Source organism: Trematomus bernacchii, unplaced genomic scaffold, assembly GCF_902827165.1.
Source record: "Trematomus bernacchii unplaced genomic scaffold, fTreBer1.1, whole genome shotgun sequence".
Classification (NCBI taxonomy): domain Eukaryota; kingdom Metazoa; phylum Chordata; class Actinopteri; order Perciformes; family Nototheniidae; genus Trematomus; species Trematomus bernacchii.
This window is the reverse complement of record NW_022987720.1, coordinates 17,309,449-17,323,678: the sequence shown is the minus strand read 5'-3', so window position 1 is coordinate 17,323,678 and position 14,230 is coordinate 17,309,449. Positions and strand designations below refer to the sequence as shown.

Here is a 14,230-nt window from a genome sequence, read left to right as displayed (position 1 = left end):
ACACACACGTTCCGGACCCCTGCTTGAGCTCAGCTGACAAAAGCCTGTGTGTGTCAGTTTTGCTCTGGCTGTCACCTCGCTGTCTCAGGTGACTGGAAACATGATGTCTGTGTAACATGCACATAGAGGCCCCTGTCAGACAGGAGCCATCAATGTGGCTACACACAATCTCAACTGTTTTGACACACAACCTTAACATATCATCTCTCTGTTGTTAACCTTTTTGTAGGGACAGGCGATGGAAAACATGCGTCAGCCTTGGGTGATGCCCAGCATTCCCAGCCAGACGTGAACGATGGGGCATTACCAGAGCGATTAGAAGCAGCAAATTCAATTAATCTTGACAATCTCTGCTGAGGCAGGACTGAAGAGAGCGGCGCGCCCCCTCTCCTGGTAATTAAAATTGGCCTAGTTGAGTGACGTGTGGTGCGATGGTGACTAGGTTTTGGGATGAACAGTTTCAGCTTTGAGTCTGAATGTGTCAGGTCGTATTTACTTCAGATCAGAACAAAAACGCAGACGGCCCGCAGTATAAGTTGTCTGCATACGCTCATGTGTAGCGTGGACGTGTTCTCCAGCCGAGAAGAGTGGCAGAGGACAGGGGTAATTAGCTCTTCTTTGTCACCTCAGACAGGCAGCACTTTTCATCAGAGAGGGATCAACTTCCAATTTTCTAAGCCGTGGCGTACTTTACACACAATCAACAAACTTTTTTCCAAACACAAGGAGGAAAAATGCAAGTCAGCAGCTATTTAATCATCCCTTTGATTGCTTTGGAGAGAGAGAGTAAGCTCCCTTGTGCAGTCAGAGGGGGAGAAAACAAGGTTAGAATACATGAGGAAGGCAGGTACGACTTAGAAATGTTACCTCGACCCTCTATGAACTATAATACGGGACACCAGAACTTCTAGAGAATAACTAACAAAGTCACGCACCTTGAGAGGGGCAGTCTGTCAGCAGCTAACATCAAATCAAAGCGTCTTTGGGTTTAGAAAAGCGCTATAAAAATTAAATGTATTATTATTATTAAATGACAGACGGACTGTACAGAAGGTAGAGGAGACTCGAGAAAAAGATTTGTCGCCACTTTTAAAGCGTTGAAGAAAAAAAGACACCATAGAGAAACTCTTAACTTCTGCTTATCTGTGACTGTGGCAGCAAACTGACTCAACAAAGTCTCTCAAAAGCTAATCCAAGGGCAAAAATCACAGAGCAGAGGTAGGGCGAAAAACTGAAAAAGGTGCATGGAAGTCCCTGAGTTTCTCCGAACCTCTCCATCTGGGCTGGATAGTTGGATATTTGAATATGTGTCCGACCTGTAAAAGAAAAAAAATGACAGAGACAGCAGCAGAGACTGAAGAGAGTGGTAAGATACTGAGGCAGAGTGATGGACAGAGAGTCAAAATAGAAGAATAAGAGCAATGCTCCGGTGGAAGAAGACATTCGACTATAGATGAGATGTGAAAGAGAGCAGAGTACAGAAAGAGAGACATGAATAAAGGTGATCTTGACTTTGAGAGATAATAAGCCAGAGGAAGACGAGAGAAGAGATGAGAAGGAAGAAGAAGAGAGCATAGGAGGTTAGAATCTTGGCGATGACTTAGATCCATGGCTCGCCTCAACAGAGCCTGAGGAAAAAGCAGAGAAAAACACCCAGTTTCCCCACCCCCTTCATGCAATCAGCCCCAGAGGATCTATGTATCCCACCCCCCCCATTATCACCTCTTCCTGGACCCCAATTCTGCTTGTGTCTGGTAGAGGTGAGCGCCACTGCCCCTCCCCTCCAGACAAGCGTTCCTGCACAGTGAGGGGATCAATGCTGAGAGTAATAATTCATGAGAGGGAGGAGGGGAGGCTGAGCGGAGATTTTCACATGTACAAGGATCAACACGGCAAGATATCATCCTTTCTGTGTCTGCTTCTTTTGGCCGCGTGAGTGACTGTGCTCACGTCCGTGTGTGCATGCTTGCTCAGGGGGAGAGAGAAAGAGAGCAACTGTGTGTGTCCCTTTTGCGAGTGTGAGGTAAACTTGAGTGTGTATGCAGACGTGTGTGCATGTCACACCTGCCATGGAGCTTTGAGCAGTGCCGTGAGGAAGTCAGCCGTTACCATGGGGACATTGAAATGTGTGCCGCTCCAGGTCATGTGGTCTAAAATAAGCCTTTTGCTGTTTTGTGTTAACATTCCTATTTTCAGGTGCAGCGCACACACACACGCGCACACACACACACACACACGCGCACACGCACACGCACACACACACACACACACACACACACACACACACACACACACACACACACACACACACACACACACACACACACACACACACACACACACACACACACACACGCTGCACCCCCCTGCCTGCTTGTCTCACTGCACCCAATTTTAATTTTCATTGGAAATCAGAGGGACAGCCAAGGTGTTTGTCACCTGATAAAGGCAGCGGCATGCCCCTGGGTCAGTCAGTGTATGAGTGCAGGGGCGGTGTGTGTTACACTGCTGTGATCGCCAATAAGGGCTGACCCAATGTTTGCAGTGGGGGTGTGTGAAGTGCTTATCGGACCCCGTGCTTCCTTCCCCCATGTGAAAATCCCTCTCAGCTACTGTTGCGTTGCTCTGTCGATGAAGAAAAAAAGGGTTTAGAGGCCTGTGTGTGTTTGTGTGTGTGTGTGTGTGTGTGGATGCATGTGTGTGTCGGTGCATTGCAAGTGTATGAGAGAGAAAGAAAAGAGAGAGAGAGAGAGAAAGCAGGTGAGGATGACTGTGTGTGTTGTTTTGTTTGTGTTGAAAAAAAGCCATAGGGAGCAGGTGAGCACGTGTCAGAGGGAGAATGTCATTTGTCGAGGGCTTTTGGGGGTTGATAAGGGGGTAGGAGGTTCAGGTGGGGGGAGGGGGGGGGGGGTAAAGAGAGGGAAGGGAGGGGACGATGAATGGGGTGAGGGAGTTGGGAAGGTGGGAGGGAGTGAAAGGATCTCAGTACTCACTGTAGGGGACACACTCGTACTGGATCTCAAGGTACTTGTAGGTCCCTGGACAGGGGTCTGGGAACACGTCGGACCCCGCTACCACCACACACTGGGTGCGGTTATTACACCTGCGAGTGGAGACAGTTGGGGGGGGGGGGGGGGGGGGGGCAAAGGGAGAAAAAGAGAGAAAATAGAGGAAGTAAGTGATAGAAAAATGTGTGTCCAAAAAAACCCATCTTCAGGCTCTGAAAGATGGAAGGAACGGTTGGGAAGGGAGTAATTTCACACTAGACTAGATCATGTGACAGCTGCACCCGAGGGGAGGTGGGAAACAGAGAGGCAGGAAGAGACGGGGAAACGGAGTGGGGTGAAGGGTAGAGAGAAAGAAGGAGGAAGGGGAGAGGCAGAGAGAGGGCGAGTGACGTAAGAGGCTACTCTCTTGGGGGATTGTGAGTGGGAGCAATTAGAGGTGAGAGAACAGGGAAGGACGAGAGGGGCTAAGGCAAATACTCTACACTATACACACAAGGAAAACACTCATTTGCACATTATACCTAAATCTAAAGCGCTCGCTGCATGCCGTCTCACACCAGGAAACACACACAAGAAAGATATGCTGTCCACACACACATGCACTCACTCATTCTCAACACATAATCTCTATCCAGCTTTATCCAGCCCCTGTGCTGTTTCTCACTCCTTAACTCACTCATCCTATCCGTTCTAGCAGTGTCTCTTTCCTTTACCCCGTCAATTCTCTCCCTCACCCCCTGCCATTTCCCTCCCTCCTTAGCTCTCTCCCCAAGCTAGCACCCTGTGCCTCCATTACGTGCGTGATGGATAGCTGGGAGAGGGCTTCTATTGATCTGAGCTTGGAGGAAGCAGGCGCTCAGCGCAAACACAGAGCAGCTGTAGGAAGCCCAACAAACACTCAAAAACCCCAAACCTCCGCATTCACATACTCGCACTCACGTACACGAAATGAACACACACATATACACCACCATACACATGCACAGACACAGTGGTGTTCCACACACAACAAGGACTTCAGTATTTCACCAAGGTATCAACACCACGGGAGGAAAAGCAGGAAATTCTGTTGTGAGAAAGGATCTTGTTTACCTGGCCAACAACAGGCTCTGGCTCTGGCACACACTGAAAATCCAAACAGATCAATAGTTACCTTTGCGACATTATCTTGAAGGCGTCGGGCAAGTAGCACTGCACATTCTCCATCTGGAAGGGGTCTGCGTCACAGATCTTGTCATCAGTGCGGCCGTAGTTGGCCGTTTCGATCATGATGACATCGCTTCCAGGGCAGCGCAGCTCGATCGGGTAGCCTTCACACGCCAGCTCTCGGCGCATCAAGCCGAAGGGCATCATTGACCGGCTCAGGGCTGGAATGGAAAGAGGGAGAGAGGCAAAGTTATTGATAATTCAACGAACCTTCATACTTTTAGGAGGCACTTTATTATTCGACCACATTGTAAATATGATGTGTAGTAGTTTGACAAACGCAGGCGGAATGAAAGTGGTTCCTAGTGTCCTTATGTAAAGCCCAAATAAGCTATTAATGAGTCGCCTTCACAGATCAGTAATGTGTCAGATCTGTTGATGCCTGGCAATGCAGTTTTCACATTGGAACATCACAGATCAAATATTGGCATGATGAATTGCAGCCATTACCAGTTTCTTCAATAAGATATTGCGGCACTTGTGAAATAAACTGTGAGAGTTTCAAACGTTAACAAACTCCTACACACAGCCAGGCATCAGCTTCTCATGCTCATCCACTCACCAGAGAAGAACTGAGTGTCCTTCCAAGCATCCTTTAGTGTTTTCCACCCCAGCGAGGTGTCAGAGCAGCACCTTAAGATTCTCTCTGAATAACAGAGGAAGTCGTGGTCGAACAAGCAAAGAAAAGAGAACTAGTGGCTTTGTACACCTTCACCCCTGGTGTGTACACCATTTGCACACCCACTGCTGTTAATCAGCCGTCTGAGAGGAAAGTCAATGCACTGCCGGGGCCAGCAGCGGGGGCTCTGTGTGGGGGAGGGTCAGCAGGGACAGCGGGGTACTCTGGGTTAATCGCTGAGCCAGGCTGAGAGGCATGGAAGAGGGCTGCGAAGAGGCACTGAGAGAGACACTTGTTGTCTTTCAAGCTCTCTCCATAACTGCATACCTATCCAACTTCTCCTCTATATTCAGTCTCACGCAAAAAATAAAATCAATACAAAATGGCAGCAGACTTTCTCTACAGCACAGGTGGAAGCAGGGACAAAGAAACAGAATGTAGGTGGAGACAGAGTGAGTGATCTGGCAGTGAGGGTGTACGTGGTGTTGAAGGACAGCCAGTGTTTGTCCGTGCTGAGACTTATGCCAGTGGCTGTGAGAGCTGCTGTCCATGGTCCTGAACTACACAACTTATTCTGGGAAAATAACAAGTGTTGGAGCTTGGTAGGTGTGGAGCTGTCTGCTGTCCTGTAGGAGGGTGGTGTTTTGACTGAGCTCTCCTCTTCATTGTCAGTGTAGAGGCCATGACATGTATTAGGCTGGTGGGCATTCTGTCAAATCTAAACAGAGTAGTTCACTTAATCAGGCTGTAATTTAGCAGGTCTTTATAAACTGAGGCGTTCTCGCACAGTGCCAGACGGGCTCAGCAGCAGACTAAGGGCACTGAGTCAGCCCCTCTCTCCCACCTCTGTTAGTGCTGAAACCCACAGAGCGGGGCTGTTTTCCCTTCCTGAGACTGAGCTAGCACTGCTTAGGTTTCAGCCGCTGTCCATTCAGGAGGAGTGCCCATCTGGGTCAATGTCAATGTCAATGTCAGTCATCCCCGACATGCTCTGCAGTGGTGCGCTACATGATTCACTGCAATCAGACTTGCTCATATTTCCAAATGCCACCAATTGATGCAGCAGGGACTTGAGTTCAGTTGTGTAACTAACGCCATTAAGGCCGAATGACTAGTACAGACAGACTTCAAATCTTTCATGCCTCGCCAGCATGCAGTGCCAGTGCCAAATCACAAAGGCCTTGATGCAAAAGCGCATACTAATTAAAGCACATGGAGATGCAAACAGCAGGCGAGGCCGGACAAGTTGGTCCACACACAAATGCAAAAACCCACAAGAGCAAATTAGCTCATACACGGACATACTGGGCAGACGAGTGTGTGCGTTCATACTTGCGTTGCATACATACACGCATGCACTCGCGGTGTCTTGTAGCCACAGTGGCAGTGCATAGTGTCAGTGTGTGGCCTTGTTCTTTTAACTACCCTGTGGTGTAAGTACACAGCAGCGTACAGCTGGCCAGCTATTAGAGCCACACAGTGAGCCAAGAGGAGTGTAAAACTGAAGGGGGCCACCAGGAGTGATCAAGCTCAGTCCACTTAGCCCCCATCAGAGGGGGCAGACCACAAGTTAAACATACTTTACATACCAAACATACCTTATATAATAACTAATCCCAAATATTCATGGCCTTGTAATGCTGTGCCCCCTGAACGCTAATGGAAATAGCTACAGTGGAAGGGTTCATCTCTTTGAAAACAGCCATAGGGGGCAGTTTAATTAATTTATGAGCTGTTGGTTTCATTAGGAGTCTGTTTCAACAGTAACAATTATTTCTGCATTGTTTTTGAGCGATAATTTGCTGTTTCATTTCTGGTGGTTATGCTGATCAGCTTGTCTTTGTACAGATAATTTCTGCTTGTTACCATGACTGTCATGTCTGGTATTTAGCAAGGAGCTCACTGACTAGATGTTGACACGCCAAGACTTTATTTAGTCAAGCTGAACTTGATCTTATAAAGACAGATATGTTTTGGAGTAAAGGCTCAAAGTAAATGTCATTAGTGTTTTGAATCAAAATGATCCAATTTCACAAGTCACATTTTAGAGAGATTATGATGTATGAACCTTAATCCATTATGTTTTTCAGGTTATTTTTTTTCTGGCCCACTGTTAGAATTTAGCCATAATTGAACACAGCCATTATTGAGCCAGTACACTTCAATGGTGACAGCGATAACTAGCATGATAACTAGCCTATTTCTGGCAGCACTGCAACTCTCTACTACTGCCATAATGTATCGTATTTCACCCCAACATATTTCAATGTTTGACAAGTTCCAGGTTTAAGGTAAATACAGCAGTTTATATACCGATACATGGCAAGATTTTTGAATGATGCATTCACAAACAAGTGTGGAACCTAATTTCAGGGTGTGTGTGTGTGTGTGTGTGTGTGTGTGTGTGTGTGTGTGTGTGTGTGTGTGTGTGTGTGTGTGTGTGTGTGTGTGTGTGCCAGATGGCCTGAGGCCTAGCTGAAGCAGAGGCTGGCTTTGAGCTGAGATGAGCAGAGGATAAGCTTGGACTGGCCATGGGCTACGTTTGTCCTTCACTCAGCAGGAATCCATTAAGGTTTCAGGGTTTCTTTGGCCAACAAACACAGACACACACGTGGCCATTTAGTCTTGCCTGTCAGACTCATAATTGCTGGATGACAAAGAGTCTTTCTCAGCAGACGCCATATGTATAGGTGGATCTAATTTCTCACTGTGAGAATATGAATTATCTCCCGTGGTATATAAAACTGTGTTCATATATTTCATCCGCAAGAAATTGTTAACAATTCTCCCACATACTGATAATGGTATGAGCCAATTTGATAATTACACAAGCTGATATGAATATACGTGGCAGTGTGCAAGACACACACACACACACACACACACAAACACACACGCACATGCACACGGCCTGGTGTCACTCCAGGGCAGCTGGTGTGAGGGGCTGAAGCGGTTGGCTTCATAATAGAAGTTCCATACAAATTAAGAGCAAGAGAGAGAACTGATTGGATTTGACTCATTATCCTCACACAGTAATTAAAGCCTGAGGGTGGATCGTGGCTTGGACCCTCAGACAAGAACATATTTTGAAGAAGCTAAGCCAGTCTTTACACTTACTCGTTCTTTATTTGCCAATAAGAGTCTTCACATGTATGCTCACACAAAAAAATATACGCACAAATGTTTGCCAAGATAAACCATAATTTGGAGATGAGGAGACGTGACCTGCAACTAAGAGCTGTGACCAGCACTTGAGGAAAGTGAAAAGTAAATCTTGTTTGTTGTATCCATACTGTAAAATGTTTATTTTTACCGAAACGAAAGGCTCCATCAACTGCAGCATGCCTTCAAACATAACTGCACTTTGATTTCAATGTCTCTGACAGTTTGACCTTGGACTGTGTTATCGCAGACACTCTATAATGTGTTTTTTCAGAAATAATTGATTTAAAAGGCTTGGCCTTGCAGGTAGCAGAGACTGTGATAGCGACTTTGCAATTGAGTCACAATAAGAGATTATACTTGTGGAGCTCTGTGGGCCTAAGGCTGACTTATTAACTGGATGGCTGACTGTCTTTCTGGGGCCGAAATGTGATCAGCCCCTTTTAGCCCTCTGTCTGTTCCAGGAGTCATCTCCTAATGCTACACATTAGCATAGCACTGAAGCATGGTGCCAGAGAACATTCTTGCCAAACGGTAGTTGAGACACTGGGCATGCTTCTGACGAGGTGGGATTCTTGTTATAGCACCGTCTTTATAATGAACTTTAAGTGGCATTAAGGCTCATAGGTAAATATCTTCTTTTTGCCTGAAGATAGCAGTGGAATATTAAAAAGGATACTGCATTCATCTACATATGCCATCAAATTCAGCTATGGCCAGTAGAGTCATCTCCCTCGTGAGTTTCAGGTAAATCTGGCAAAGAAGAACAAGTCATTGTACCGTCATTGGACAGAACGGAGAGGTCTCAGTGATGGGAATCCATCTCCCACACAGAATAATACCGACCAATGTCTCCAGAACTTTATCAGTTTAGCGCGGTATCTTCTTATCGTCTCATTTAGCATTTGGAGTTAGCGTAATGACTCGCTGGAGCATGGCCTGTCATCCCAGACAAGCTGAGGCAGTGCGGCCAGAACTGTCACATCCAGGCAGCCTTCAAGCTGAAGAGTTGTGACAAAGTGACATCCCGAGACAAACCTAAATGCCTAACATGAGGGTGCAGGGGATGCGTGCTGTGTGAGTGAGCTTGTGGGACAATGTGTGTGTGTGTGTGTGTGTGTGTGTGTGTGTGTGTGTGTGTGTGTGTGTGTGTGTGTGTGTGTGTGTGTGTGTGTGTGTGTGTGTGTGTGTGTGTGTGTGTGTGTGTGTGTGTGTGTGTGTGTAAATGGGTGGCAGTAACGCCGGCCTCAAAGCTAGGATGCTATCTCATCTCTTCTGACTCTTCCGCCTGTCTCCTAAAGGCAAAGGAGACGGAGGAGATGAGATGAGGAGCGACTGTATAGGGAGTCACCAGCCAAGCTATACGGTCAGAACACAAAGCAGCGAAAAAATGACACACATCCACTGTGATAGAGCCAAGTCAAGCTAACACAGAGCGATACAAGTGGAAGGCAGAGCAAGTGAGACAGGGTTACAATGGAAAAAGAAACCATCAAACTAGATGCTGGCAGAAGATCAACATCACAACTCTTCTTTTTGAAAGCACAAGGTCACCAACATAAAAGGAGTGAGACAGACAAACATTTGTGGGGAAAAAGACCTCCTTTTGTGCCCATCCAATCAGAACGGGTAGCCTCCCTCCTCAGTGACCCAGTCCCCTAACTGAACTGAATTACAGCACATCTAATAACATTACATCATTTTCTGGAGAATTAAACATGCCCCCATTGGTAATGGGATATGCACAGACCCTCATGCAACCCTTACTGTACTCATGCATTTGCGATGATCACCCCAAAGATATTGCCGTCAGAAACAAATAAGCACTAACCCTCATCCACCCTCAACCTCAAGAACTCTCAGTGTGTTGACAAACTTTGCTGTGGGGGGAACTAGCAGGCATAGCATAGAAATGAAGACAGGCGGAAAAAGGGCCAAGAGACACAGAGCAACACACACACAAACTTTAGGAAGGAGGCGAGACGGGACGTGCTCATACTGTCAAGCCACTTCATTGCCAGCCCTGGCGCCTAATTATGCAATAAAAGCGCCTCAGCGGGGGGGAAACGGCATAGCCCAAAATGAAAATCAGCCTGCCTAAAAACGAGGAGATTCACCCGGGTGTAAGATATCCTCAATCTCCCAAGGGGTAGGAGCTGTGCTGCAGGCCTAACACAACTCTATTGTGTTCTCTGTTTCCAGCAGCAGACAGTGAGTCAGACCTAGATTCACATAAACATTGTGATGGAGTAAAACTACAGGTGATGCAGGAAAACAGCCACAGGGATGAAGGGAGAAGTGGAGAGGAAAGTGAGTAAGATGTTGAGATACAGAAGAGAAGAAAGTGGTAAGAAAAAGGAGGGAGAGTGAGAAAAAAAGGTGTGAAGGAGAGAGGGCGGACTGAGGGAGTGAGTGCCATGCAAGGCTTCCTGTCAGAAAGATGCGTGTGCATTCAGAAGAGTTGCAAAGTCACATCCAGAGAGCAGTTAGCAAAGATGAGTGTCAAAGCCCAGCCCTGCCAGTGCATTAGACACTTAATTAACCTTCTTCTATATGCTAAGGCTAAGGCTTGGACGTGTGCACTGAGTGTGTGTCTGTGTGTATTTTTACTGTGCATGTTTATGAGCTGATTTATCTGTTGGGGAGCTAGTGTGCTTCATTTGTGGTGCTGCTGTATCTACTATTTCTCACATATGAATTACAATTTCATTTGGCTATAAAACACAAATGTTATCCTCTTATCTTTAAAGGCCACCTTGTTCACCTGTGGCCTATACTGTACGCTTCCTCCACTCTGTGTGTTTTTATTTTACCTCAGCAACATCCCACAATCCCTCATCCAATTCCATCCACCTGGAAACTGTCTCATTTACCCTCCCCGCCTGCTTCCTTCACTCTCCCCTTGTTTTTTTCTCTTGTCCTGACCTTTCACCTCCTGTTTTCTGCCCTTCGCTTCCCATCCCTTAGTCCTCCTTTATCCCCGCACACAGTTTTTTTTGAGCCTCTCCACTCATCCATCTCTCTCCCTGCGGTTCTCTATTTTCCCTTCTCTCCCCCCTCTCATCCCCCCCCTCTACTGCCCTTGGCTGCCAGCCGTAAGCTGCTGCTGGTAATTATAAATCTGCAGTCCACAAAACACACGAAAAAGGCAAATGCACACAGATCTCGAGCACATGACATGCTTGACACATACACACAAACACAGACACATGCAAACAGACACACAGAGACACGCACAAGCAGACACACACACACTAGGCTACAAAGCCTCAAAGTGACGCTGCTAGGCCCTGAGAGAAAAGAGGCAGCTATCACACGACTGCACAAACAGGAACACAATCCCCAGTCCTTAATGTAGGAGGTTGTTTGCGGCACACAAATCAATGTACTCAAATGAACATACCCCGACGCACACAACTACAAGCAAACACAAATGGAATGGGCTCACACACTCACAAACACGCGTACACCAACACTGTGAACAAATGAATAAACAAAAAAGGCACAGGCCCCGTATACAGGCACCGACACACGAGAGCAGTGTGCGTCATCTTCAAAGGAAGGTTTGAAAGAACACACCGCCACTCCGCCCAGGCCTCTCCCTCCGTCTCCTGCCCGCCCCCGACTACCAATATATGTTCAAAGGCCATCCATTAACCTTTCACTCACACAGGCCTCTCTGTGATCTACTGCTCTCAGCCAAGGGCTTTGAAGAGCACAGAAACCCCCAGCACCAGGGGAGGCAGCAGGGGAGGTGGCAAACAACCGAAAGACACATAGAGGCAAAAGATGAGTGAAAGGAAAAGGAAAGGAGGGAATGATAACAAAACAGATGTCGTGGTTATCATATATTAGGCAGAGGGTGAGAAAAGAGAAACAGAGCAGGGTGGCTGGATAGAAAATGTAGCAAGGCTGAAGAGGACAGAGGTGAAAGAGAGTGTGCTAAGACAGGAATAAAATTGAAGGGGTAAAAGGAATACGAAGAGAGAGGGGAGGGCAGCAAAAAGAGGAGGGTTTGGGCGAAGGACATCACGACGCAGGATGGAATAACAGCTCAGTTGTTGGAGGAGAAAAAACAGGGAGATTGGATCAAAATGAGAGTTGGAGAAGTAAGAAACAAAGTGCTCTGCCAGATATATGCTGTCTGATAGCAGCAAAGGTTTAGAGCAAAGAGTTCACAAAACACACACATTAAACAATGTGCTTTACAAATTATACAACAATAAGCCGAGAGCACATAGCAAGGTTAGCGGCACTATGGCTTTATTGCCTCCTCTAAAGATCTTATTGCTACAAGGCTGTCAAAGAATCAATTCTTATGAATTAGTGAGTAGGTTGCCGTTTTGAAATTATCATTTTAATATTATAGTATTGTGCGACTAAGCATCTACTGTATGTGGAAAAATTCAATATGGGATATGGTTTCAGGTCAAGGTTCTTTTAATATCTTAACTCAACACTTTGACCAACAATTTATGAGAGCTCTGTTATAAAAAAGCATCTGGCCTGCAATGGCATAGAGAATTCTTCATGTGGAAACCCATGAAATATAACTACCCGTCCCTGCATTATAGAAAGAAAAATACTGCATTGAGATCAGTCTCCATTTACACATTGTCACCATCCAAGGACAGTTGAGAGACTAAAGCACTTTGTTGAGGAGATGTGTAAAAAACATCTAGCCCGCACCCTTAAATAATAACTTCTGTTCAGGGGGAAATGCACAGAAGAAAAGGTAACGCTGAGAAGGGAAAGACAGATAAAAATGTCAGCGTGTGCTTTAGGACCAGGGGCCTTTCCACACGACTGATCTGAGAGCAAAGGCTTAAATACAGGGGAGATTTCCCCAGTCAGTTTGCTGGTGTCGTGATACAAGCTACACTCACATCAAATGCTAACACATACAATACAATAATGCAAACACAAAAACACACAGACAGTTAAGACAGCTCTCATGCATTACAAACTGAAAGGACCCATACATACTGTAGCCTTGTTATGATCTGGCTTCCCCCACTGATGCACATAAATACAAACACAAGTACACACACATGCAGATGCCAATGCTTGCGTTATGCTAAATGAAAGCTCTGTGTCAGGGCTTCATCACGTACGGAGCAGCTGCCTGCAATGCCTGCCACATTAAGCAAGCCTAATGGGCTTTCAGTGCAACAACACCGCATATGAAGGGTTGTACATTTTTGAGCGTTCTGTGGAATCAGCGGGACATTTAGTTTGTCAGGGTTTGCATGTCACTCCGTCAGAGAGCCTGCCGTGCCAGGCTGGTGAAGCGGTTTTGAATATGCGTCTAGGAAAACTTTACTTTTTTTGCCAAGGCAAGTATGGGTTTGCATAGACCGATGGAAAGACTGTCTTAGTTTAACACAGCCAAAGAGACATGGAGAATTGCATAGTTATTTTAAGAGATAATAAGGCAGGTGAGTGCGGTTGGCGGGACAGAGCTGGAAAAAAGTATGTGTACCGAGCTCATGCTGGTTAGGAACATTTGCATTTAAAGAGCTGGTTCCACCGAGGAATAAATGTGTACGTTTAACGGATAAATATTAGAATCTGCAGCCAGAAGTAAAGTGAGGTTAAAGCATGGCAGATCGTTGGCACACCACGAAGGAGCAAGGGTACACATTAGACTGTGAAGCCATGTGTGATGATCCTGCAGGTTTCCAAATGAGCTCTGATTAGCCTGAGAGTGATTTCAGCAGCTCGTCACATAAAAACCCTACCCTCTTCTTTCCGGTTCTCCCTCCTTTGCTCTTTTCTCTTTTGTCCTGCTCCCCTGATTACACCACGGTAGAATAAAGAGAATAACACTTCAGCCAAACTTTGGCGGGCAAAATGAACCGCACCAAAACCGTGTTGGTGTACATGAGCATGTGTTTACGCGCATGCCTGATCGAACAACATTTCGTAATTTCATCGGATAAAATGTTGCGCTTAATACAGATAACAGTCAATTGATTATTAACGCATTATTAATAGTCCCAGGTGCCAGGTCACATAGATAGTTGGATTATTGTAACGCAAAACCAAAGCCACACGGTGACAAAGGCAAATTGTGTCCGATTGTAACAAGTTGTATGCTGCTCAAATTCAATGTTATAAAAGAGGAGAACTTAATATGGGAAAAAAAACATACTCAAATTAGAACTGCACCCGGCCAATCAGAGCTGACACAGAGGGAAAGCTAAAACCAATGCTGACACAGGCATACACAACA

The 14,230-nt window shown here is 46.1% G+C and overlaps 1 protein-coding gene across 1 annotated transcript in view; it reads right to left on the bottom strand.

Moving 5' to 3' along the window:
• Nucleotides 1–14,230, bottom strand: part of adgrl1a (adhesion G protein-coupled receptor L1a) — a 96,885-nt gene that overhangs the window by 41,197 nt on the left and 41,458 nt on the right. Inside the window, exons 3-4 of the mRNA XM_034143916.1 lie at nucleotides 4,162–4,375; nucleotides 2,994–3,103 (exon numbers count right to left, since the gene is read on the bottom strand). Coding sequence (XP_033999807.1) covers nucleotides 2,994–3,103; nucleotides 4,162–4,375 — 324 coding nt within the window. The remainder of the gene's footprint in view (nucleotides 1–2,993; nucleotides 3,104–4,161; nucleotides 4,376–14,230) is intronic.